The sequence below is a fragment of the Halichoeres trimaculatus genome, unplaced genomic scaffold, assembly GCF_033239565.1.
Source record: "Halichoeres trimaculatus isolate MK-OKI-2021-1 unplaced genomic scaffold, fHalTri1.1 fHalTri1_scaffold_10, whole genome shotgun sequence".
Classification (NCBI taxonomy): Eukaryota; Metazoa; Chordata; class Actinopteri; order Labriformes; family Labridae; genus Halichoeres; species Halichoeres trimaculatus.
This window is the reverse complement of record NW_027437187.1, coordinates 37,861,182-37,887,379: the sequence shown is the minus strand read 5'-3', so window position 1 is coordinate 37,887,379 and position 26,198 is coordinate 37,861,182. Positions and strand designations below refer to the sequence as shown.

The following is a 26,198-nucleotide window of genomic DNA, read 5'->3' as shown; positions in this document are numbered from 1 at the left end:
TTACGATAAAAACAAAGAGAGAAAAATACCAATTAAAGTTTTTTAGAAAAGAAACAGCTGCCAACACGATAAAAATCAAATATGTATCAGACGAAACATAAAAAGAGCAACTTGAAGAAACAGGCAGCAAGTATCACTTTCAACAATAACAGCATCACTATTTATTTGCTTTGGAAAATAAATACGTTTTCATTTTAGATTAGATCAAAATGAGAAATTTTTGACTGTTCTGGCAGATTTTTGTTTACTTTTATGTCATAAGTACTAAAATGTGTGAAAGTCCATAATGGTTTGCATCAAATAAAAAATTAATGTCCTCCCTAATGCTGGGTCATTACCATTGACAGCATAAATAATAATTATAAAAATAAATATCATTCAAAAATCAATCAGAAAATATTATTTTCATTACTATAGATTATTATTAATTTTATTTGTATTGTTATTAATATAAATATAAACAATATAAGTCTATATTATTATTATTATTATTATCATTATTATCATTATTAATATAAATAATATAATTATTTATATTATTATTATATTTATTTTAACTACTATTACGTTTTTCACCATAATTTTATTATTACTTTTATTATTGAATTCAATTTTTTTTTATAGGGACACTGCAGTTTAACATAGTTTACAACAAAACATGAATCTGATGCACAGCCCATAGAGTTTATAGCGAGTACTAATTTACAGGTACCTGAACATGGTACCCATTGATTTTATGTGAAGTGGTACCCGATACTTTTGACATAATTCTGTCGGCACCTTTAAATGTACCTAATTTGGTACCCATCCCTCATTACCATTGACTGCATAAATAATAATGATTAAAATAAACATAATTTAAATCATTAAAAAAATCAATCTGAAAATGTAATTATTATTAATATTTTTTATTTCATTATTATATTTTTTTCTATTGAATTTGAATTTATTTATTTATTTCTGGAAACTCTTGTCCCTAGTTGGGCCTTTAAAAAACTTGATCATAAAATGTGCATTTACCAGCAATAGAATGGAAAGAAAAAAATACAGAAAAACAACAAAATTACAGGGATTAACCTTAAAACAACAAATTCCCAATTCAAACAGAAAAAAAAAAATATTATTATAAATTATAATTATAATAGTTTTATTATTGTCATAATTCAATTATCAAATAAAAATAAAAACAACCATGATGTAGTTGGACAGTTCTTTTAATTAATGTCTCACTTCTGAACTGCTTTGGCCGGCGTGGTGTTGGATGTGCTGTGAATCAGTCTGGTCCTGTTCAACCCAATCAGGAAGCTAAGAAGTAGCACTGAGGAATAATCTATATTGTTGCTGATAATCTGATTTTAAAGTGTGGATTCGGATCAGGCAGATATCCAGAAGAGTGTTGCAGAAGATTTCCCCAGCTGAGCGTGCTCTGGAAAATGTCTGGATGGATGAAATCTTTCACCTTATAGCAGCAACATAACTAAACAACAATTGAAGAGTCAGAAATGTTCCTTACAGAGGTGGTTCTGAACAGCTTAAACATCTTTTTTATGCACTGGATAGTCTCAAACCTCCCTCCTTGGGATATTTATACTTTTCATAAAGTTGGTTTTTGTCATCGTGTTTGATAGACGAGAGGTTTCCAGTGAAACTCAAACTTATGATAACAGTATTTTTAAATCCAGCTCAAAGGAACCAGATGAACTCTGAGTTATCTGAGTTATGAAGGAAAATGTTTCCCCTTTGCTGAAAGGATGATGAAGGATGTTCAGTTTTATTCTAACTGATAAAACAGATGGAGGCAGACAAATGATGTTTTAAAAGCATGCTTTCACCTTCATCTCTCCTCTTGGTTTCTGCCAGCTCTCATAAACAACGAGGAGACTCAGAGAAATGATGATTCATTTTAATCAGAGGAGATGAAACAGCTGGAGATCAGAGTGAAAATAGAGTTTGGTAGATTTGTGGGATCTGTTCAGTGTTAGGGATCATGTTTCAGTTTGTTTTGGGGTTTCTTCCTGAAGTCCAGCGCTGGGGACAGCGCGGTGGGTCAGTGCCAGAGGGACGCTTCAGGAGGACAGCTGGGTGTTTTGATGGATGGCTCTGTTGATGCCGTGTGGCCTGGCTGGCTCCGCTCCATCCAGATCCTGTTACCAGTCTGAGCGCAGACTCTGAAAGATCTGCAAACATTAGCTGGATGCTAGCCGGCGCAGAGCCTCTCCACTCATAGAGTCTCTGGATATATCCTGAGGATGGTTTCCGTGCTCTGCTCCGTCACTTTTTCAGAGAGTCCCCACACACGCTGCTGGAAACCTCTCCACCAGGCTCAGTCTGAAACCAGGACCACACCGCTGCTGGTCTTCATGGTCCAGCTGGCTCAGAGGCGTCCTGCATGAGATCAGAAAACAGCTCCAGGTTACTGTGTGTGGCTTCAGGGGAAACGTGTGTGTCCACTAACTGTGGTGTAAACACAGAAAATCATGGAGTACGTTACAAATAAGTGCTGGTTTAAGTTTCTACTCATGGCACTTTCAGCGTTTCTCTCCGTCTGGACGACACTAAAACACAGTTTATCTTCCATTTCAGTGGTTGAACGATAAAAAACATGAGAGGTTTATAAGTTAGGGTCCTGTTGACTTTGGTTATGGAGGAAATCAGGCTCAGATTTATTGGTAGAGACAGGAAACAGGTTTCCATGGTGACTGCCTGAGTGCACGTCTGTTTTTTTACTTTTCATAAGTTAATAAGTTTGAAATGCTCAGAGATTTATTTTCTTTGAGCTAAAACTCATTTCTACCAAAGGAAAACGTCTCTGAGTAAATCATCCTGATTGTACATGACACTTCATTCACTTCAAGATGAACTCCAACATCAACAAAACTGTGTCAGTGTCTGGACAGAGGCAGGAGGAATGACAGTTTGATGAAGTTAAATCAAGAGAAGTAAACACTGAGGTCTTATTTTACTCCTACACTGTAAAAACACTGTAAGTTGACCACAAAATTTCAGGTGTAAAAGGTTTTTAGCTTGTGTTTTAGCCTTTAGCTCCTGTTGTTTTTAGCCTTTAGCCTGTGTTAAAGCCCTGAGCTTTTGGTTTTAATCTTAGCCTGTTTTTCTTAGCCTTAGCTCATGTTTTAGCCTTTAGTCGTGTTCAGGTTTTAAGCTTGGTTTCAGCCTTAAACCCATCTTTAAGCCTTTAGCCTCAGTGACTAGCCTTACGCCAGTCATCTCAGCCTTTGGCCTGTGTTTCTGCATTTAGCTTGTAGTTCAGCCTTTAGCTCCTGTTGTGTTTAGCCTTTAGCCTCTGTTTAAGCCTTTCCTGTTCCTGTTGTGTTTAGCCTTTAGCCTCTGTTTAAGCCTTTCCTGTTCCTGTTGTGTTTAGCCTTTAGCCTCTGTTTAAGCCTTTAGTTCCTGTTGTGTTTAGCCTTTAGCCTTAAGGTAATGTTTTAGCTCATGTTTTAGCCTCAGCTCATGTTCAAGCCTTTAGCCTGTGCTTTAGTTTTTAGCCCATCTTAGAGCCTTTAGCCACTTGTTTTAGCCTTTAGCCAGTTTTTTTTGCATTTAGCTTGTGGTTCAGCCTTTAGCTTCTATTGTGTTTAGCCCTTAGCCTATGATAAAGCCTTTAGCTCGTGTTTTAGCCTGAGCTTGTGTTAGCCTTTAGCCTGTGTTTCTGAATTAAGCTTGTGGTTCAGCCTTTGGCTCCTGTTGTTTTTAGCCTTTAGCCTGTGTTAAAGCCCTGAGCTTTTGGTTTTAATCTTAGCCTGTTTTTCTTAGCCTTAGCTCATGTTTTAGCCTTTAGCCTGTGTTCAGGTTTTTTTAGCCTGTGTTTCAGCCTTAAACCCATCTTTAAGCCTTTAGCCTCTATGACTAGCCTTAAACCAGTCATCTCAGCCTGTGGTTTAGCCTTTAGCTCCTGTTGTCTGGACACAACACGATACAAAAGACCCCCCTGTTTATTTACAACAAAATTTCAGATGTTAAATACTTTTAGCCTTTGGCTCGTGTTTTAGCTTTAAGATCACATTTAAGCCTTAAGCCCGTGATCCTGCATTTAGCTTGTAGTTCAGCCTTGAGCCCCTGTTGTGTTTAGCCTTTAGCCTCTGTTTAAGCCTTTAGTTCCTGTTGTGTTTAGGCTTTATCCTTAAGGTAATGTTTTAGCTCATGTTTTAGCCTCGGCTCATGTTCAAGCCTTTAGCCTGTGCTTTAGTTTTTAGCCCATCTTTGAGCCTTAAGCCACTTGTTTTAGCCTTTAGCCAGTTTTTTGCATTTAGCCTGTGGTTCAGCCTTTAGCTTCTTTTGTGTTTAGCCCTTAGCCTATGATAAAGCCTTTAGCTCGTGTTTTAGCCTGAGCTTGTGTTAGCCTTTAGCCTGTGTTTCTGAATTAAGCTTGTGGTTCAGCCTTTGGCTCCTGTTGTTTTTAGCCTTTAGCCTCTTTTTAAGCCTTGAGCTTTTGGTTTTAATCCTAGCCTGATTCTCTTAGCCTTAAGCCACGTGTTTTGGCCTTTAGCCAGTTGTTTTAGCCTTTGGCCTCTGTTACTAGCCTTCCAACATTTGTTATAGCATTTAACCTGTGTTTTTGCATTTAGCCTGTGGTTCAGCTTTTAGCTCCAGTTTTTGTGAACAACACAAGACAAAAAAAAACCCTGTTTATTTACAACAAAATTCAGATGTAAAATTCTTTAAGCCTTTGGCTCGTGTTTTAGCTTTTAGCTCATCTTTTAGCCTTTAGTCTGTGTTTCTGAATTAAGCTTGTGGTTCAGCCTTTAGCTCCTTTTGTTTTTAGCCTTAAGCCTTTGTTAAGCCTTGAGCTTTTGGTTTTAATCCTAGCCTGATTATCCTAGCCTTAGCTCATGTTTTAGCCTTTAGCCTGTGTTACTAGCCTTACGCCAGTTGTTTTAGCCTTTAGCCAGTGTTTTTGCGTCTAGCTTGTGGTTCAGCATTTAGCTCCTGTTGTGTTTAGCCTTTAGCCAGTGCTAAAGCCTTTAGTTTATGTTTTAGCCCTTAGCCTGTGTTTTAGTTTTAAGCCCATTTTTTAGCCTTTAGCCACTGTTTTTAGCCTTTAGCCATTGTTATTAGCCTTTAGCCAGTTGTTTGAGCCTTTAGCCATCTTGATTAGCCATTAGCCACTTTATTTAGCTTATAGCCTGTGTTTTTAGCCTTAGTTTATGTTTTAGCCTTTAGCTTGTGGTTTACTAGCTCCTTTTGTTTGAATTCAGCACTGTTAAAATCATAAACATGAACTTACAATGTGGTTTCAATGATAAAATCCTGCTTTGTTTAGTGATACACTAAATAACATTTTTTGTGAAATAAAAGTTAAATACTGTCAACCCTGCTGCCAGAATTTTACTGTTATATCACACTGCAGAAAGCACAGACTGGCTGTCTGTGCTGCACATGGCATGGACCATGTACATGATGAGTCTTAAAGCCCAATTTTTAAATGAAGGAAAAAATACTGACAGCAGGGTTGGCAGATTTAACAGTTCTTTCCCACTCATAAACTGTAACCCAATATACAGTATTACACTGTAAAAAATAAGTTACACCACATTAAATTAACATTTAATATCATATTTTACAGTGTATCGTAGATTTTTTACTCTGTTAGTCACTAAAAATGATCCAGAAACCCTAAATGTTTCAAAGTCCTGGTCTCAAAGTTTTTAAAACGATCCACTCTCTGAGGTTGTGTCAACATGAACTCTGTCAGACCTCAAACCAAAAGGAAAAACTCCTCTGAGTCCGTCCTTTGTGAAATCTTTTATGACTCTCCCTCTTCACTCTGCTTCAGGATGATAGCTCTGGCTGCAGGAGGTTTTGGGGATGTGTTTGACCCCTCACAGACCCTGAAACCCTCATGGTTGTGGGTTTTGTGATGTTTTTTGATGCACTTGTTTTTCAGAAGTTCCCGTCTGGTCTCACAGCCGACCGCTGCTCCCGCCCACTGAAGAGACGTCCTGTTTCGAGCTTTGGAGGAGGCATTTATAGGAGTTCAACTCAAAGTGACAGTAATGAGTAATGAGTCTTTGTCTGACCCTCTTAAGGAGGACTATGAGTCCTCTTAGAGCCCCTCTGGGAACCCCAGACCTGTGCCCAACCACTTGTTTTTAATTCAGCAGTTTTTTTTAGTTAATGAAGAATATTTCATAATCTGTGCAGGAAGAAAGCACCCCCCCCCCCAGTCTCTGGAGTTGGTTTGATCCAAAAGTCATGATCAGACCATGGATCGGTGAACGGGGACTGGGTTTGAGAAACGTTCAGGGGGGCAGAAAGTTTCTGAAAGACATTATGAGGACAATCATGAATCCAAAGTGTTTTTCTGGGATAAAGACTCCGTCTCCCTTAAGCTCAAGCATTAGCTCGTGTTTTAGACTGTAGCTTTAGTTAATGCCTTTAGCCTGTGATTTTTAGCCTTTAGCTCATGTTTTAGCCTTAGCCTGTTTCCCCCTAAGCCTTTGTTTAAGCTTTTAGCCTTTAGCTTTTTTTTTAGCCTTTAGCTCATGTTTTAGCCTTAGTCTGGGTTCAGCCTTGAGCCTGTATTTTAGCCTTGTTTTTTAGCTTGTGTTTAAGCCTTGGCTTGCGTTTTAAACCTGTGACCTGTTTTTGGCCTTTAGCTTGTTTTTTAGCCTTAAGCTCATGTTTTAGCCTTTAGCTTATATTTCACACTTCAGCCTGCAGTTCTTTTTTTACATCCAGCTCGTGTCTTAGCCTCTAGCTCATGTTTTAGCCTCTGGCTAATGTCTAGCCTTTAACCTGTGTTTTCACCTTTAACCTGTGTTTTAGCCTTTAATTCCTGTATTAGCCTTTAGCTCACATTTTAGCCATTAGCATAAGTTTAGTTCTTAGCCCATGTTTTAGCCTTAACTTGTGTTTTAACCTATCGCCTGCTTTTGGCCTGAAGCCTGTGTTTTAGCCTTAGCTCATCGTTTAGCCTTAGCTCATCGTTTAGCCTTAGCTCATCGTTTAGCCTTAGCTCATCGTTTAGCCTTAGCTCATCGTTTAGCCTTAGCTCATCGTTTAGCCTTAGCTCATCGTTTAGCCTTAGCTCATCGTTTAGCCTTAAGCTTGTGTTTTACCCTTAAGCCTGTAGTTTTTTTTACCTTTAGCTTGTGTTTTAGCCTTAAGCCTGTGTTAGCCTTTAGCCTGTGCTCTATCTCTCTCCTGTTTCTCTTTCTTCTGCTCTTCTGTCCTTTTTCTGTCTGACAGTTAGGCTCCAGTGTCCACCATCACTACAAAATTAATCACAGAAATCATTTTCAGCAGAGAAAAACACAGATCTCTCTTCTCTCTGATAAATTTCATCAGCTGGCGTGGCGTCGTCATGGAAACTTAGATGTGCTGTAAATTAACACGAGCTTTGTTGGCGCCTTTTCTCCTTCCATTCATGAGCAGAGGAGATTTCAGCTCCAGAGTTTGAGCTGAAATGTTTTGTAATCTGTAATCTGTAATCTGGGAGTCGGTTTATTTTTCTGATTTCAGAAATCACTGGTTTCATTAAGAGGATTGTGGAGGACTTTGGAGCTGGGTTTTGTCTCAGATGGAGACGCCCTCTTACATGTTTTCATGCACGCTGCATGTGGAACAGACTTTTTGCTTCGTATCTTGGCGTGGCGTTCCTGGGCGGTGCCAGCAGCCCGTGGAGCAGCCCGTGGTTTGAGGTCTCGTGTCTACATATGGCGGTGTGTGGGACGAGCCGTGAGCTGGCTGGCGTAGCGTCCAGATATCTGTGAGCATGGTTTCCTTCAGACTGTCAGAGCGGCTGTCAGGGCCTGCGATTTATGCTCATCACAACGTTACCTCTTATTGAGTCTGCCTCTCCGCGCTGCCGTTGAGATGGCCTCCTTCGTAGTCCAGCTGGCACAGGATCATGTTGTTCTTCAGGAAAAACTTGTCTCCCACGCAAAACCTGCAGAGAGGAACCAGAACATGGATCTGGGTCTGGGGGTTTTTGCTCAAGCTGAAGTGAGTCATGAGTCCCCAGAGGAGCGTTCAGGCATATTTTCAGCGAGCATCCACCGCTATGATGATTAGAAAACTCATCTAGCATGATTGCTGCGTGATTAACTCCCCCAGTGATACACAAAGTTTCCCCCCTGGAGGTTTCAGCTGCGCAGCACTTTTCAGCGCTTTCTGATTACAACGCACGCTGGTAACGACCCGTGAGCTCAGCGGCACACCTCCCAGAGAAGTGGGCTGAATTTGATCCCCCTGGCTAATTGCTCCCCTAATCTTACCTCTGGCGGCAGAGCTGACAGGCGAAGCAGTCTAAATGGTAGACGTTGTCTCTGGCTCTCATCACCATCTCAAAGGCAGGGATCAGCTTACTGCAGGCCGCACAGTTCCCCGTCACCCCGAAGAGCCTGCAGAGAGACAGAGGGCGACACGCAGACCTGTAGTCTGGACTGGACCTGGATACATTTCAGCCCAGAGCTGAAGAGGCAAAATAAAAACCTGAAATAAAGACGGGTCTGAAAAGCTGCGTCAGAGGCAGAACCTGGGATGATGTCAGTCTGAACGATCACCTTAACTCCTTCAACAGAGCTGCAGACTGAAAACAGTCCTCAGTTTCTGCCAGCACAAATTAATAGAGTCAAGTTTTTCTGAGTAACTGTGTCTGTTTTCAAACCTCCTAGCAGTCCTGCTGATGTGATCTAAGTCCAGTCTGCAGTGGTCAGTGTGCGAAAAACTGCAAAATCTGCAGTTTGCTAAAAATCCCCGGATGTCTGACTGTTACAGGAAAATTTCTCAGTATGCACAGTGCTATGCACAGTGCTAACTCTGTTTACGCAGGTGGCTGGTTAAGCTAAATTAGCACCATCTACTTAAAAGAGTCGACATTGTAACTACAACACAACAACACTAACCTTAGTCAATTTAGAGAGATAGAAACTGTTAAGTCTTCTTTTCTAGTCTCATAGTCGCGAAGTGGTGCCGTGTGGAGTGGTGTAGTAAAGTGTGGCCTTGGAAGGCATAGCGTTGCGTAGCATGGCATGGCATGGCATGCTGTGGTGTGGCGTGGCCTGGCGTGGTGTGGCGTGGCGTGGCGTGGAGTAGCATTGTGTCGCTCCTGTTAATGCCTTTACCTTGTGTTTTAGCCTTTAGCCTGTGTTTTTAGTCTTTAGCCTATGTTTAAGCTATAGCATGTGTTTTTAGCCTTAAGCCTGTGTTTTGAGCCTGTGTTTAAGCTTTTAGCTTGTGTCATGTAGCGTAGCGTAGCGTAGCATGGCGTGGCGTGGGATGGTATGGAGTAGCATAGTGTCGCTCCTGTTAATGCCTTTACCTTGTGTTTTAGCCTTAAGCCTGTGTTAGCCTTTAGCCTGTGTTTTTAGCCTTTAGCCTGTGTTTTTAGCCTTTAGCCTGTGTATAAGCTATAGCTTGTGTGTTTAGCCTTTAGCCTGTGTTTAAGCTAAAGCATGTGTTTTTAGCCTTCAGCATGCGTTTAAGCTATAGCATGTGTTTTAGCCTTTAGCCTGTATTTAACCTTTTAGCATGTGTTTTTAGTCTTTTAGAGATAGAAACTGTTGAATCTTGTTTTTTAGTCTCTTAATCCCAGGACGGTGTCATGGTACAGTGTGGCGTGGTGTGGCGTGGCGTGGAGAAGCATTGTTTAGCTCGTGTTTATGCCTTTACCTTGTATTTTAGCCTTTAGCCTATGTAGCCTTTAGCCTGTGGTTAAGCTTTTAGCCTGTGTTTTTAGTCTTTACAACACAATAACACTAACATTAAACAATTGGGCCTCCGACCGTTACTACGTGAGCGCACTCTCTAGCCTAGCAACCACCTGTAGCATCACGTTCCTACATGGGAGAGACTCAAGAGGCGTGTTAGCACAAGCTAATCACAGGTATTTGACTCAAACCTGGTTAGCAGAAACACACTAAGTCCCCTGCTCACTGGGCACGCTGTGAAATGTCCCAACATAACCAAAACATCAACACTCAGGCAGAGGGAGGGGTCCAGGCAGACACAGACACTGACACACAGAAAAAAGCAGACTCTACCTTTAATGATGTGTAGAGCAAGCTGAGCAAATCCCAAACATTTCAGGGAACTTCATAAATCCACTGGAACATGAGTACACAACCGCAGCAAACACTGTGAGCTGTTATCAGGGAAATAAGACGGAGCAGCGGGTGATTTACAGAGGGGATCAAATTGACCTTCCTTATGATGTAATGTCAGGTACTTAAGAACATATAGAGAAGCCTACATTATCACATTTCTGTCCATTAGCTCAAAGGATGGAGCTCAGAGTCTACTCGCTCGTCAGCTGATCCTAGATTTGATTTTGTGACAGAGCAGCAGAAACCACTTAACTGGTCCCAGAGTTTCTCAGATGGGAGTTCATCCAGAGGTCTCTGCTTCTGAGAAAGTTTCTCCAGCTGAGAGGAAGTTTGGGGAAGTCTTTATTTAATCCTGGAGTTGTTTGTTCTGAGAACTACTTCTGTGTAAAAGAGCAAGCAACAGTTTTCAGTCAGAGTCCACTGAGGCTCCTCTCTCTATCATCACAAACACAACTGTTTCTGTTACAGCAGTTAATCGTTTAACAACCTGACACAACACAAGGATGCTATTCTCAGATCCACCTCGAAGCTTAGCCCTCTGAGGACGTGAAACAGGCCAGAACTTCAGAGTGACTCCATCAGACTTTATCCAAACCAGAGGTCTGCAACTTTTACTTTCACAGGAGCCATTTTTCCTCAGCTCACCTGGATTAAAGTCATTCAGGAGCCACAAAATCTACTTTATCTTCACAATCAAAACAGAAAAAGTGTCTTAAGTTCTAACAATAGTTAGAATCTAGTAAAATTTTTTAAACAAGAAGTTTTGAATTATTGCAATTGTACAACTGATGGCTTAGTTTATTGTTTTTAATGATTAGCAGAAGTTTCAAAACATTTTTAAAAATTCTGCATAAATATTAATATTTCCAGAATTTGAAAAAAACAAAACATTTTTTAAACAGAAAAGAAAATGCAAAAAATAAAATTAAATTAAAAATTTTGCAAATATTTCAAAAATTTTGGATTTTCAAAAATTTGCAAAATTTCAAAATTGTGGTATTTCAAAAATTTTCAAATTTGTTTTAAAAAAAACTTGGAATTTTAAAAATTTGCAAGAATATTTTAAAAACTTTTTTAAATTAAAAAACTTTGCAAAAGAATTGAAATTTGAAAAATTTGCAGGGAAAATAACCCCCAAAAATACATTTACTGCAGTTTTTTTCTAAATTTAGAAAAATTGCAGACTTAAAAAAAAATAAAAATTAGGCATTATAAAAATGTGCAAAAATGACAACAAATGTCATTAAAACAATTTTTAAAATTGGCATAATTTTATAAAAAATGGAATAATAAAATTTGCAATAATTTCAAATGATTGCCAAAATTTAAAAAAGCAAAAAATGCAATTTGATTAGTTTGCAAAAATTTTAAAATTTTGAAATAATACTTGAATTTGATAATATTGCTCAACTCATCATTTCTTTTGTTTGCTAATGTCTCTCCACATATCAATCATGTATATTAATCCAGCATGTTGTCAGTTAAATGAATCCATCCACACAGAATTAAAATCAGTATTTTCTTCCAGATGAGTCTTTTTGTAGATGTAGTTATCTTCTCAGGGCTGTAAAACTTGAGGTTAGCCACAGGTGCATGGAAAGTTGGTGGGCTGTGGGCATACATCAATACCCTCTGTAAGAAAAATGACAATTCTTTGTGTCAATAATACTTTTTAAAGCACCAAGGAGCCACTGCAGAGGAGTCAAAGAGCCACATGAGGCTCCAGAGCCACAGGTTGAACACCCTTGGTTTAAACTAACGGTCCATCTGATAACAGTCAAACTATGTCCTCATGCTACCTGAGAACAAACGCTGTTATGTTTCAAAGCCTCTGTGACTCACTCCTGACCAGCTGCAGATTGCTTCACCTCTCATTCACCTCTAAGAGCACGAACAAACGGCTCCCTGAGAGCCACACACACATGGAGATAAGTGGCCGCCGCTGATTTCCATATTCCATTAGAGGGCAAATAGAAAAGGAGGTTTGGGATTAACCGTTATGAAAAATCCACAGAGGGAGGGAGGGAGGGAGGGAGGAAAGTGCTGGAGCCTCCGACGACAAATGGGAAACGTCATCAAACCAGTGACCAACATGGGAACAAAAGAGAGTCCTAATTAAGCGAACGCTGGGATCTAACGAGGCTGAGTCCCGAGCAGGCACCTGGTGGGTTTTTTCCTCCTCCTTAACGAGGCTGCGGAGCTCAATGCTAATTCTCTACTAATGGTCCAATTAAAAGAAATCACATGGTTTTAATCCTGCTCTTCAAAGGCTTTTGGTCTGCACCCTCGCAATGATGAGGAAAACAGGAGGCAATCTAGCCAATTTAACTGTCAAAAGGGGTTTTGGTCTCTTAAGTGCAGCGCAGCTAATGAGAGACTTAGCTCCAACCAAATCCAGCTGGATTGTACATGAGACTAACACATGAGTTCAGCAATGTGGCTGAGATATCAGGAGTTCCCCTGCTGACCCGACACCAGGCGTCCTTATTTAAGGCGAAAAACCGGGGTTGTGTAACTCTCAGAGGAGCGCTCCGAGCCAGGTTCTGGTCTGTGTGTCAGGACAAGATTCAGACCTGCAGAAATCTGCTCATTCAAAGCGTCCGTGTTCATAAATTAATTCAGCCGCACAAGAGGTCGAGTGACGAATCACCTCGCTCGGAGGAGCCGGAGAGGAGCCGTTATGAAAATCTACGAGCATTTTTCTCTGTCTGAAGGGTTTCCAAAGAGTCTGAAGTGCTTCAAAGTGCTCTAAGTGTTAGAAACTCACTGCTCTATCACAGCAGATACCGTCTGTCCTGGCAGCGTGCACGCCAAAGTGCTTCCTTAACCTGGAGTCATGTACTCAAAGCACTCTGGGAAATTAGCTCCTTCACTTCTTCTCTAGAGTTCAGGAAACAAAAGAAGATCCCAGACTGGAATCAGCTGCTAATCTGGCAAAAATACATAAACTGACTTCACTTCTTATTTTTGGTGATTAAAACTGATTTTAGAATGTTGTGAAAACCAAATAAGTTAAAGAAATAATCCGCTGCTTTACAGACAGATCTGAAAGACACAAACCTTCATCATCTTCCTCTGTTATACATTATCCCTCGGTTTTCATCGTGTTGAATGCTTGATCCTGATTGGTTAAATCTGTATAACAACTATGATTAACTCTCAGCAGCCAAACAGATACCACACGGTAAAAAAATGTCACAAAAAACACAAAAAACGTCAATCTTATCAAGTGTTTTTGTCTTATTTTCAGAAGAAAATGTCCTTTTAGACTTAATATGAGCCATTGTCACCTGACTGTTGCTGTGGTCCATTCCATGTAAAGCACAGACTGGTATTGTGCCATGTGGAGTACAGACAGACTGTGCCTCCTCAGTGTAACATCTTAATGCTCATATCCACTGTGTTCCCTCCTCACTCACAGTCACAAAACACCATCAGGTGAAAGATCAACTGCTTGTTCAGTGACTGCTTACTAAAAAAAAGTGGCAGTTAACCCGAGCAGCCTCCTTTTTTGTTCTTTTTATTAAACAGAAGCCGATCACATTTTAAAGGTTGAGGCAGCGCTTTAGCAAACATGACACACTCCTTAGAGGATTTGTGAACTTAGGGACAAAAACATTTCTAAACAGTTCATCTCAGTTTGAGAAATTTGGTAAGTTAAAGGATGGAACTTTTGATCTTTCTCTACTTTATCACAAGCTTACTTTGTATCATATCCCACTGCATCATACAACACTATGTTATACGGCACTGCATTGTTACACACTGTATTTTATCCCACTGCATCATCCCGCGCCGCATCATATCTCACTATTTCATATGGCATCTTATCGCACCGCACTATATAACACAGCATCATACCACAATGAACTGTCACACACTGTATTGTTACACACAGCATTGTATCAAACTGTATTGCCACACACTGTATCATCACAAACTGCATCATATCGCACTGTATTGTATCGCAATGCATCACATCTCATTCTACCATAACACAGTCTATTGTATCACACTGTATCATTACATACTATATGATATGGCACTGTATCGTACCACACTGCATCTTATCGCACTGCATCATATCACACTATTTTATATGGCACTGCATTATATCCCACCGCATCATATCGCACTATATCGTATGGCATCATATCGCACTGCACTGCGTTGTTACACACTGTATCATATCGCACTGCATTGTCTCAAAGTGTATTGCCACAAATTGTATCATCACAAATTGCATCATATTGCACTGTATTGTATCACACTGCATCATATCTCATTCTACCATAACACACTGCATTGTATCGCACTGTATAATTACATACTATATGAAATGGCACTGTATCGTACTACACTGCATCTTATCCCATTGCATCATATAACACTATTTTATATGGCACTGCATTGTATCCCACTGCACTGTATTGTTACACACTGAATCATATCGCACTGCACTGTATCAAACTTTATCGCCAAAGACTGTATCATCACAAACTGCATCATATCGCACTGTACCATAACAGTCTGTATCATATCACACTGCATTGCATCCCACTGCATCATATCAAACTGCATCATGTTACACACTGTACCATAACACAGTTTTGCATTCCGCACTGCACAGTATAGCACTGCATCAAATTACACTGTATAATATTGCACTGTATCATAACACACTGTATTGTATCCAACCTTACCATATGGCACTGCACTGTATCACATTTTTTCGTATTGCACTGTACCATAACACACTGTATCGTACCCCACTGTATTTTATTACACTGTATCACAACACACTCTATCATACCACTCTACATTGTATCGTACTGTATCTCCACACACTGTATCATCAAAAACTGGGTCATGTCGCACTGTATTGTATTGCTATCATTTCACACTGTACCATAAAACACTGTATCGTATAGCACTGCATCATATTGCATTGCATCGAACTGCATCATGTTACACACTGTACCATAACACACTTTAGCCTATCACACTGCACAGTATAGCACTGCATCATATCGCACTGCACCGTATCACATTTTTCCGTACTGCACTGTACCATAACACACTGTATAGTTTCACACTGCATGGTATAGCACTGCATCATCTTGCACTGTATCATAACATACAGTTTCTTACCACACTGTATCATATTGCATTGCATCATATTGCACTGCATCATATTGAACTTCATTGCATCGCACTGCATCATATCCAACTGTCTGGTATCACACTGTATCGTAACACAGTGTAGTGCTGATTGCACTGTATTGTAACGCACTAAACCTTGATGTGTTGTTCATATAGAATCGTGTTGCACTGTTTGTAATTAGTATTGTGGTAGTGTCGCATATTGTATAGTATTTCATTGATCAAATATTATTGTGTTGTCTACTGCATCTTATCGTACGGCTTCATGTGGTCTCATTTGGTGCTGTACTGTGCGTCATCGCCCTGTGGCGTGACGTGTGGTTGGATATCCTGAGTCACCATTGTTTTCCTACTTCTGCTACAAAGTGAAATCCCAGGTTCTTCACTCTTTGTGTTGAATTGTCGACACTTTTCAAATCAAACTAAGACACACAGAAACCTGGGTAGGGTAATAAATACCATAAAGGAGAAACAGAGAATCAGATCAAAAACTGGGTATTTATGGAAACAGCTGTGCCTGCCTGGGGTTCTCGTGCCCCCTCTTCACCTGCAGAGGGTTTCAGGTTACCTCAGGTAGTCCCTGCGGCACAGGATGAGGTTGGCCCGGGTGTAGAGGGTGGAGCCCAGGCGGCCCAGACGGCAGTCACAGCAGGCGCACTTCAAACAGTCCTCGTGCCAGAACCTGTCCAGCGCCTGCAGCATGAAGCGGTCCCGGATCTTCCCATTACAGCCGGCGCAGGCCCTCGGCTTCTCCCTGGACTGGAGGGGGACGAGGGACACACCTGGTGGGGGGGGGGCAACAGGTGGGAGACAGAGACAAACGTTAAAAGAAGTGGGGCTGACATCTGAAAACATGGAGAAAAGACACAGAGAGCAGGGAAGACACTCTCACAGGGAAGACACCACAGACTGATGGAAGCTGATTTTTTAGTCCTGCACTAAAATAATAAAGTGATAAGTCTTTAAATGTCTGTAATCTCACAAAAAACAACCTGTGAGCCAATTTCTCAAAGGTTAAATCTCCCATAGGGGACTGTTAGGATAAACAGAGGTCTTAGAGAATCATCCCTGAGTGGATCAAGCTGAAATTTCAGTGTTTGGAAGAGTTTGACCCTCCACATCTGACAGGAAAACTGGAGGAAGGTTTTTAGAGATTGGATTAAACTGGATCGTGCAGCTCGGTCCCTCTCAGTCCTACAAACCTCCACTGCCGCCCCCTTTCCTCTGACTGCCCTGACTGCTCTGATGTGGACAAATGTACTCACTCTCCTCCTTGTCCAGCACCATCCTCCAGGACAACCGTCAGCCAGGCTCAGGAGGAAAGCCCGGAGCTCCAAACACACAGGGCTGGCGCTCAGTCCGCGGAGAAGGTGGAAAACTTCAGCTCCGAGACTCGAAACCACGAGGGAAGCCGAGCCGAGCAGCCATGGAGCCGCGTCCTGTCCGCGTCGATCCGCGCGTAAAAGCGTCCGTGGGGATGGACGGAAGCAGCGTGTCCGTGGATCACCGTGCGGCCGGGAGAGGTGTCCTCACGCCAGGAGAGAGTGTGTCTTATCTGAGCTGATGTCAGAGCACAGGCATGTCCGTGTCCGTGTGTGTGTATGTGAGTGTGTGCAGGCTGCGGCTGCTTCTCTGCACAGGCTCAGCCTCCTCACACACACACACACACACACACACACACACACACACACCTCCCTCCTCCTCCCTGCGTGCTAATTATATAAAGTCATTACTCTCAGATCTGATAGTAACCGCCCCCTCCCTCTCTGAATCAATTATTCAATAGACAGTCACAGAGCAGGACAGCCCGGGCCTGAGGTGTTTCAGAATGAGCTTATTCAACTCCAAGGACACCAATTATCTCCAGGGCGCCCTGTAGTCAAAGCCCGGGCTCTAAAGCGCGCCAGATGCAGCACCTTTTAACATTCACGAGCACGTGCGGCTGTGCCTGTGCACGTGCATGAGACACCTTTATATCCGGTGAACTCAGACTGGATCTCTTCTTCTTCTTCTTCTTGGAGACTCGAGTTTTCTCTGTATTAGATGAGTTTAAATATCACAACTGAAACATCATTGTTAAAAATAAAGCTGCAAACTAATCTACAAACCACTGAGGTCAAATCCCAGAATATTCTCCTCAGATGCTCTCAGTGAGTCTCAGATGTGCTCAAATGAAACCACACAGAAAGAGCAGGGTTTACTGATCCAACAGCGTGTTCACCTCAGTGAGTCTTATTGTGAGGCACAGACTTTTTGAAGGGTTAAAATAAAAAATGGCTCGTAGAGAGCAGGTTTTTGACTCTACAAATGGCACTTTATCAAATCCTCACCAAGCAAGAGAGTGGTTTCATGTGGATGTTCCACCCCAAGAGAGCACTTTAGCCTGATTTTGGCTCCCAAGGGGCCTTGTAAGTGTATGTTTTGGATCCCAATTGAGCACCTTAGTGCATTTTGGCTCCCAAGAGGGAACTTTAGTGGACATTTCTACTTCTAAAAAGGCCCTTTGGCACATTTCTACTCCTGAGAGGAAACTTAAGTGCACATTTTGGCCCCCATAAGAGCCCTTAAGTGCACATTGTGGTTCCCAAGTGTGCACTTTGGCCCAGTTTTAGTTTTTAAAAGGTCATTTAATTGTTGGTGCTTGCTCCCAAGAGGGCACTTAAGCACATTTGGCTCCTTATAGGACTCTGTTGTGGATATTTGCCCCCAAGAAGGCATTTAAGTCTGTTTTTTTCTGCACCCAAAGTGTCATATTACACACATTTGGCTCCTAAGAGACAATAAGTGCACTTTGGCTTCCAAGGGGTCATGTTAGCACACATTTTGTGCACATTTCTACTCCTAACGGGGGCCCTTTAGCACATTTCTACTCCTTTGAGGGCACTTTAGCACACATTTGGCTCCTAAGAAAGCACTTTAGTGCATTTCAACTCCCAAGAGGGAACTTAAGTTTCCATTTTTGCTCCTAAGAGGGAACTTAAGCGCACATTTCTACTCCTCAGAGGGCACTTTAGAGCACATTTTGGCTCGTAAAAGGGCACTTTGGCCTGATTTTGGCACTTAAGCACATCCTGGTTCCTAACAGGGCTCTGTTGTGCATTTGGGCCCCCAAGAAGGCACTATAGTCTGTTTTTTGCATCTAAAGTGTCATATTACAGACATTTGGTTCCTAAGAGAGCACCTTAGTGCAATTTGGCTCCCAAGAGATCGTGTTAGCACACATATGGCTCCCATGTTAGCGCATGTTTTGACTCCTAAGAGGGCACTTTATTGCACTTTCTAGTCATAAGAGGGGACTTGGGGCATGTTTTGGCTTCCAAGAGGGCACATTAACACACATTTCGGCCCCTAAGAGAGCACTTCAGAGCGCATTTTGGCTCCCAAGAGGGCCTTTAAGAACATATTTTGGCTCCCAAAAGGGCATGTTGGCACATGATTTTACTTCTAAGAGGGCACACAATTGCACATTTCTAGTCCTAAGAGGTCACTTAAGCACATATATTGGCTCTTAAAAGGGCACTTTAGTGCACATTTCTAGTCCTAAGAGGGCCCATTAGCACACATTAGGCTCCTAAGAGCGCACTTTAACATTTTGGCTCTTAAGAGGGCACTTTGGCCTGAATTTGGCTTAGAAAAGGTCTTGTTAGTGTTGATTTTTGCTCCTTAGAGGGCTCTTAAGCACATCCTGGTTTCTAACAGGGCTCTGTTGTGCATTTTGGCTCCCAAGAAGGCACTGTAGTCTGTTTTTTGCACCTAAAGTGTCATATTAGCACACATTTGGCTCCAAAGAGAGCACTTTAGTACATTTTGGCTTCCAAGGGGTCATGTTAGCACACATTTGGCTCTGAAGGGGGCACTTTAGCGCACATTTTTGCTTTTAGATGGGGTTTTAGGTGTGTGTAGTGGCTTCTTATAGGACTTTTTAGGGTTTTAAACTGGTGTTCTCAGGATGGGAGTCGGCCATACAGTCGACGTATTAACAGGTAGTTTCAGGATGGAAGTAAACAGACACCACTTCAATGTCGTGGAAATCGATGTCGATGGAAAAGGCAAAAACAAACATGTGAACATTACGTCCCAGAGCAAAACCTTCTCAAAAACAGAATTCTTTAGCAAAAATAAAGGTTTTATATTAAAAGTAACATGAGATTTTCTTCCTTTGGTAACTAATTACATTTATGAAGGAGGAATTAAGTTACTTATATAATTACTTTTTAAAGTAGTTTTCCCAACACTGATGTCAGGTGATGAATGTGAGGTATTGTTTGTAGGTTTGAGGAGGCTGCTTGTTGAATCACTGTGGATCCTCTTTATTATTTCTGTCATTGTTATGGTCAAAATGGTGATGGATAAACAACTTACACTTAAGAAAAAAGCAGGAAAAGATGAATTCAGAGCTCTCTGGTTAAAGTTAGTTGTGATTTGAGTTCAGCTCAAACCGTCTGAGAGTCTCATAATTAGCTACTGCAGCCTCCAAGTGCAGGCACAGCCTTTATCTGACCTGTAACTTTATAAAAAGCTGTAAAATCCAACACTCTGGCTGCTAATAGACCCACCACAGGCTAACAGCTCCTCACAGAAAGAGCTACAGAACAACACAGAAATGATAAATGATGGACTGTGTATCCTTATATTGAAGATTTAGGGATCCAGACCCCAGGAAGTCACTCTGTAAAGTTAATATTGAGTCCCACAGAGGCATTATTAGTCCTCGTAGATGGATTATTGGAACACTATAGTGATTTTCTTTGGGGGTTTTCAAGGGCAGCACCAACCACGGTCTCATAAACAACACTGCAGCCTGTTTCCAAATAGATCATCCGGCCCTAAATCCTCCTCATTAGACGCCGTGGCATAAACAACTGCTCTAACATGGCCCCTGGATCAGGTCACACTAATTAACCAGCACCATCGACCCACAATTCCCTCATTATCCGCCCTCTCATCTGATCGCATATAGGCCGTCAAGACAGCTAACGATCAACAGACTAATTAATCAGCTGATGAGCTGCGAGTGGAGCTCCGGGTTTCCTCTTCATTTGCGAGACACATGGGAGCTAATTAACTCAATTATTAATGCATCTAATTAAATAGTTTCTCTGGGTGATCACGGTAACTGTCTTGTCTCCTGTCTGCAGCTGTGATAAATGGATGTGCAGAGCTTTACACCCTCTTGTCCTTTTATTTGGACACACAAACGCCGGCGCAGCGGCTGAATCCAGGCTAAACATTACAGCCATTCACAGGCCCAGACCCCATTAGGCTAATTGCGCTAAAAGCAGTCTGCGGCTGACATTAAAGGTGAGCTGCGCTAAGGGCTCTAATTAGCAGCCTGTGGAAATAGGAAGCCTTTTTGGCCCATCTGCTGCCGACGTGTCCTCTCCCAGTGTGAAAAGGGCAGAGACAAATTTAGGCGATGTTTTCGTGGAAAGGCTGTTTGTCAGATGTAACGCCACGACAGGCTGAGCCGCGGCGGGAGCACGCCTCATACAGTAACAGCTGAATTCAAAGCAAGCGGGAACAAGAAAAGTGCTGCAATCTGTGGCGGGAAGGTCATACGGCTTTGCATATGAAACCACAGCCTGCTGTTTCCTGTCAAAGGAGGGACGCAGCCATCTTTAAAATCAGGACCCATTTCTGCTTTATTCATGTTCTGTTTACAGATTCAGCTCAAACACAGACTGCAGTCAGTTTACACTTTAAGATACACAATGGAGGACGTTCATCTTCATCTTTGTTTAGGCGATGCAGCTGATTGTGAGGCTGAAAGTTTGAAATCATTATTCTTCTTTCATTTTCTGTTTCTGACGCTTTAAACTTCTATAGTGTGATCAACGTGCTCCAAAACTCACCAAACTTTGCACTATATTCCCTCATGGCAAAAAAAAAATGAATCCAGCATTTTCGCGCCAAGACCTGCTCCACAGCGCCCCCTGGGTACGAAGCATTAAAACCACAACAAGCAGGTTTCAGTTCAGCACAAATCCTCAAGCCATCGAACACTTTAGAGCACTTTTAGTATCACTTCAGTTTAATATTCAAATATAGGTTTTATTTTAAGATTGGGACTTTAATATTGCACAGGATTCATTTATTTATTTATTTATCTAGGGGCAGTTTTATTGTATCCTACTTTCGCTAAATTTTGCCACAAGCGCCTGTTTTTCTTTCCATGTGTTTTTTAATCCTCTCTAACTATCTGATCAATTTTACTATATTGTTTTCTATAACAGGTGGATTTTATCTATTTTTTGTTTGTTTGTTTTTAGATTCAACAGATTCAACATGGCGGTAAAGTTTTGAATCTTGAAAACTCAGCCCCTCCCACTACTTTCAGCTACATGCCTGATTTTTTTTTTTTTTTTAATAACTGTCATGCCCAGACCTTTAAAATTATAAACATGGTGAAATCCAGTGCCCCCTGCTGCCAACAGGAAGACATATGTTTTACTCTGTGATAAAAAAAACCTTTCTTTTCTTTCTTTTTTTTTTTTTTTTTTTTTTTTTTTGTGCTCACCTGAATCAAAGTCATTCAGGAGCCACAAAATCGAATTTATCTTCACAATAAAGACAAAAAAGTGAATAAAATTCATTACATAGTTCAAAATCCAGTGAATCATCATCTTAACAAAGTAAATCTTTTGTAAAAAAAAATAAAATAAATAAAATAAATTAAAATTAAAATAAAAATGAAAAAAGAAATAAAGATATTTTGAAATTTTAAAAATTGCAAAAAAAATGGAAAAATCATAAAAAATAAAAAATGAAATTTCAACAATTTGCAAAAAGTTTTTGAAAATATTGAAATGTCAAAAATTTGATTTTTTTTATTTAAAAAATGAAAATACAAAGTTCTGGAGAAAAAAAAAAGTTGAAAAATTTGCAAAAAAATAAAAAAAAATTGATTTTCAAAAATGTCCAAAGTTTAAAAATTATTGTAATTTCAAACATTTGATTTTTTTGTTTAAAAAAAATGAAAATACAAAATTATGGGGGAAAAAAACATTTGGAAATGTTAAAAAAAATTGCAAGATTTTTTGAGATTTCAAAAATTTGCAAAAAAAAAAAAAAAAAAGGATTTCCAAAAATTTCCAAAGTTTGAAAAAATATTGAAATCTCAAACATTTGCAAAATTTTTGAAAAAAACACTTGAATTTGATAGAAGTTACAAGGGAAGGACTCTCTACATTGTGATGTTTGTGTTGATTTCATGACTGATCTCACTCTGAGGCAGGGTGGCGTCTCATCTCATCACAGGCTGCTCAAACTTTGACCGTAGGCAGACCATGAGCAGCTACAGGACTGTAGAGGAAGTGAGCTTGTTAAAGGAGAGCACGGGAGAGGAGCCTCACACCATCATTAACCAAAAGAAGAGCCACTCTAATACCAGCAAAACCTCCTAAACCTGGTTCAGGATGGACTCATTGGTCTTAATTGGGTCCTGGAGGCCTGGGAAAGCTCAGACACACACAGCACTGAAATCCTCACCAACTCTGTGTTCTCCAAGTCAGAGACTGCAACTTCATAAAGGCTTGACATCTTAGACCGAAGGTTTGTCAGGGCCTACAGGATGGAGTCTGGTCCTACAGCGATGGTCCAGTGATCAGGTGACCTAACCTAGAGGAGGAAGAGGAAGAGGAGGAGGAAGAGGACGCGCTGCTCATGCTGAAATCACAACTGCTCTGTGATGATGTGATGGTGAGTCTTCTGCTAACCTCCTGTTTGCTCTGATTCAGACAGCAGCTGTGAAGCTCCTCTCTGTGATATCAGGCTCTTTATCAGAGTCACTTCATTTTCAGGCTCCTGGCAGCGTTAGCGTAAGGGGACACCAGCGTCCACTCAGTGCACACACAGCAGGACGTCACGTTCAGAGGAACAGGACACGGCGGGACAGCGAGGAGAACAATTCATGCGACATATGAAACGGATTAAATCAGATTCCTTCCACAAAACATGTCTTTAAAATCACTCAGGGTTAAACCAAAGCAGACCGTCCAGATGGAAGTCATCAGAAACGTGCTCTCGTGACATGATTTTCAACCAAATACGAGCATGTGCTCAGCGTTGTTCCTCTTTATGTGTTTTATAGAAGACGCCTTCCTCCTCTCAGAAACCAAACTCTCAGATAAAACAAGCTGAGTCTTTATTTCCTGTGAGATGATCTCTGTTCATGCTGCTTTTCCCCACCCGTAGATGAAGTGGAGTCTGCCAACCCTGCTGCCTGTTACTTACAGCAATTATAAACCATGAGTGAGGAGGGAACACAGAAGATATGAGACCCTGCTAAACACTGAGATGATACACTTCAGAGGGCACAGACTGTCTTTACTCTACAGCACGGACTGGCTGTCTGTGCTTCACTGCACAGACCATGTACCCATATTTATTTACAATGTGCCAGCCAATTCCGAAATTGAAAAAAAAACATAAACTGAGTTTTGTTTTGTTTGTTTTTGTTGTTGTTTTTCAGTGAACTGTGAAATACCATTACTGGGGCACAGACAGTCTGCGCCCCCTGCAGTGAAACAATGCACAGCAAAAAAAAAATCCCTGAAATCTTTTCAAGTGATTTGTCTTATTTTTAAAAACATATTTTGTTGTTTTACTTGATTTGAGTCACATTCACCTGACAAGTCCAGAAAATGTCTAATTCCAAGTGATCTAAAGACAAAAATGAGGTCTGAATGGCTGAAACAAAAGGTAAAAAGAAAAAATGCTTATAGCTGGAATAATATCTTATTACAAAAAACTTTTTGCCAGATGTTTTTTACTTGTTACAGAAATTCAGACCTCATTTTGTCTTTAAATAACTTGAAATCAGACATTTCTTGGACGCATCAAGTGAAAGTGGATCATATTTAGTCCAAAGAGACATTTTCTACGGAAAATAAGACAAAAAACTTGATGAGATTTCAGTTTTTCCAGTGTGTACAGCAGGGTTTAATTTCCTTTGTTCCCTCCTCACTCACGGTTACAAACAACATCACAACAAAAATTACTTTGCTGTAAAATAACGGTAAATTGTTGGCAGCAGTTATTCACACTAATATCCTGTAATCCAATATACAGTTTTTAAACTGCATTGCAAAAAAATAAAATCTTATTGAGTGTTTTTGTCTTATTGTCAGCAAAATGATTTTACTATAGAAGATTATTTCAGTAATTTATTTATTCATTTATTTATTGGAAGGGAAAAGTTTCTTGTATTAAGACATTATTCCAGTTTTACACAAATTTACGAGCAAACATTTCTTCATCCATTGGCCGATTTTTATTTATTTTATTTTTTTTTACTTGAAAAAGCAATCCTGACCTCATTTTGTCTTTGAATAACTTTGTCCTTAAATAAATTACTGAACATGTAAAAGTTAAAAAAAAAAAGAATTACCAGAAATTAATTAATTAATTAATTAATTAATTTATTTATTTATTAATTTATTTATTTATTTATTTATTTATTTATTTGTTTATTTATTTATTTATTTAGTTAGTTAGTTAGTTATTAACTTATTCATTCATTTATTTATCCATTTTTTATTTATCCATTTTTGTATTTATTTTTCTATGTTTTTTATTTTATTTTATTTATTTATCCATTTATTTGAAGGTTGTTGTTTTTTTCCTTTTTACATTATATGGTTGAATATATGTATTCTGCCTGAGGGGGGCGCCGTTGGGAACTGAAGAAATGTTGCACCATGGAGCAACAGATCATTTGTACATTCGTACAAATGTACATTCTTATATTTGATGCCGGATTAATTTTTTTGTGACCCTCATGCTGTATTTTGTATTTCCTGTATTTGAACACTTTTTGACTGGGACTGGCTTTGACAAAAAACACTTTCCTCCAGAGGATCGATGAAGTATTTCTGATTCTGGAGCCTGCCTCAAGTGGAAGCTTAATGAACTGCAGTTTTAAGCTCTTCCTCATCGCTCAGAGCGAACACATCAGTCAGGTTAGAGAATGAGCGCCTCTCCTCTCTGTGATTAATCAGGGAAAGTCTGATGACGACCTCCAGCATCCCTACAGAGACAGAGAGGGTGTACGCTCTGCCTCCCCCTGATTATTCTCCCTAACGATGGAGAGATGTTTGTGAAACGTGTGTTTTTGTGGTTATGAAGGGAGATTCATGTTTCTGTGTTCTGTCTGAATGGATGTTGTTTCACATCTTTTCAGACAGATTTAACGACTCTTTGTTTTTTGCAGCAGGCCGTCAGCTGATGCTGTAAATGAAGCGCGGTATCGTCTCCTTCTGTCTGTTTTTTGGTGGAGCTGAGGCCGGAGTCTTCTGGACGCCCTCCAATCCCCCGTCAGTCCGTCTGAGTGAGCTGCAGAGTCTGAGATTGGAGTGGGGATGTGCTCACCAGCTGTGAGATTAAGGGGAACTGATCGATGGCCTTTCTGATTGGCTCTCTCCGTGTCCCAGCAGCATCCAATCCCCTCGGTTCAGATGATTGTCCTCGGCCGAGCCAAAACCAATTCTTCCTCCACACGGGGGCCGAATAAGATCGCTGACCTGAAGCTCCGAGGCCGCGCGGCGAGGTGGTGTCTCTATCGTCTGCAGCGCTCGTCTCTGAAAAACAAGAAGAAAACACTTTCTGACTTATTTCTGTTATTTTTCCACCACATCCATGTCACCTTACCTTTCTCCTCTAGATTATCCATTCAGGATTATATTTTCTGGATTATCGACTGAAATTTTTAAGATGCACTCTTCATCTCACTCTGGTTTGTCTTTTTATCTAAATGACCAAACGTTCAGGGGCAGAACTCCTCGACCGTGTGGAAGAGGCACTGAGCAATCAGAGGAGAGGGTCGTTAGATCTTGGTACACCAAACTCAGCAAACTGAACATGATGAGGATTTTAAAGGAGAATGAATCAATTCAGCTGAACAGAGTTTTCTGATTTAAAAGAAATGACTGCAACAAAGGCATTTTTTTATTATTCATTATAGGAGAATAAAAC

The 26,198-nt window shown here is 40.5% G+C and overlaps 1 protein-coding gene across 1 annotated transcript; it reads right to left on the bottom strand.

Annotated features, from left to right (window-relative positions):
• Window positions 1–1,139: 1,139 nt before the first annotated feature.
• On the bottom strand, window positions 1,140–16,882 carry LOC141795918 (rhombotin-1-like). Its single transcript, XM_074676695.1, has 5 exons — window positions 16,493–16,882; window positions 15,796–16,009; window positions 8,235–8,360; window positions 7,798–7,906; window positions 1,140–2,385 (listed from the first exon to the last, which is right to left on the bottom strand). The coding sequence occupies exons 1-4, from the start codon at window positions 16,512–16,514 to the stop codon at window positions 7,801–7,803; spliced, it is 468 nt and encodes a 155-aa protein (XP_074532796.1). The 5' UTR covers window positions 16,515–16,882; the 3' UTR covers window positions 1,140–2,385; window positions 7,798–7,800.
• Between the last annotated feature and the right edge of the window lie 9,316 nt (window positions 16,883–26,198).

What these genes read in the sequence shown, in the direction of transcription:
- LOC141795918 (XM_074676695.1), bottom strand. Translation starts at nt 16,514, where the DNA reads ATGGTGCTGGACAAGGAGGAGA. An exon ending in GGTGCTGGACAAGGAGGAGA is followed by an intron (nt 16,010 to 16,492) that starts GTGAGTACATTT and finishes CCCCCCCACCAG; the next exon opens with GTGTGTCCCTCGTCCCCCTC. An exon ending in TGTCAGCTCTGCCGCCAGAG is followed by an intron (nt 7,907 to 8,234) that starts GTAAGATTAGGG and finishes TCCTCTCTGCAG; the next exon opens with GTTTTGCGTGGGAGACAAGT.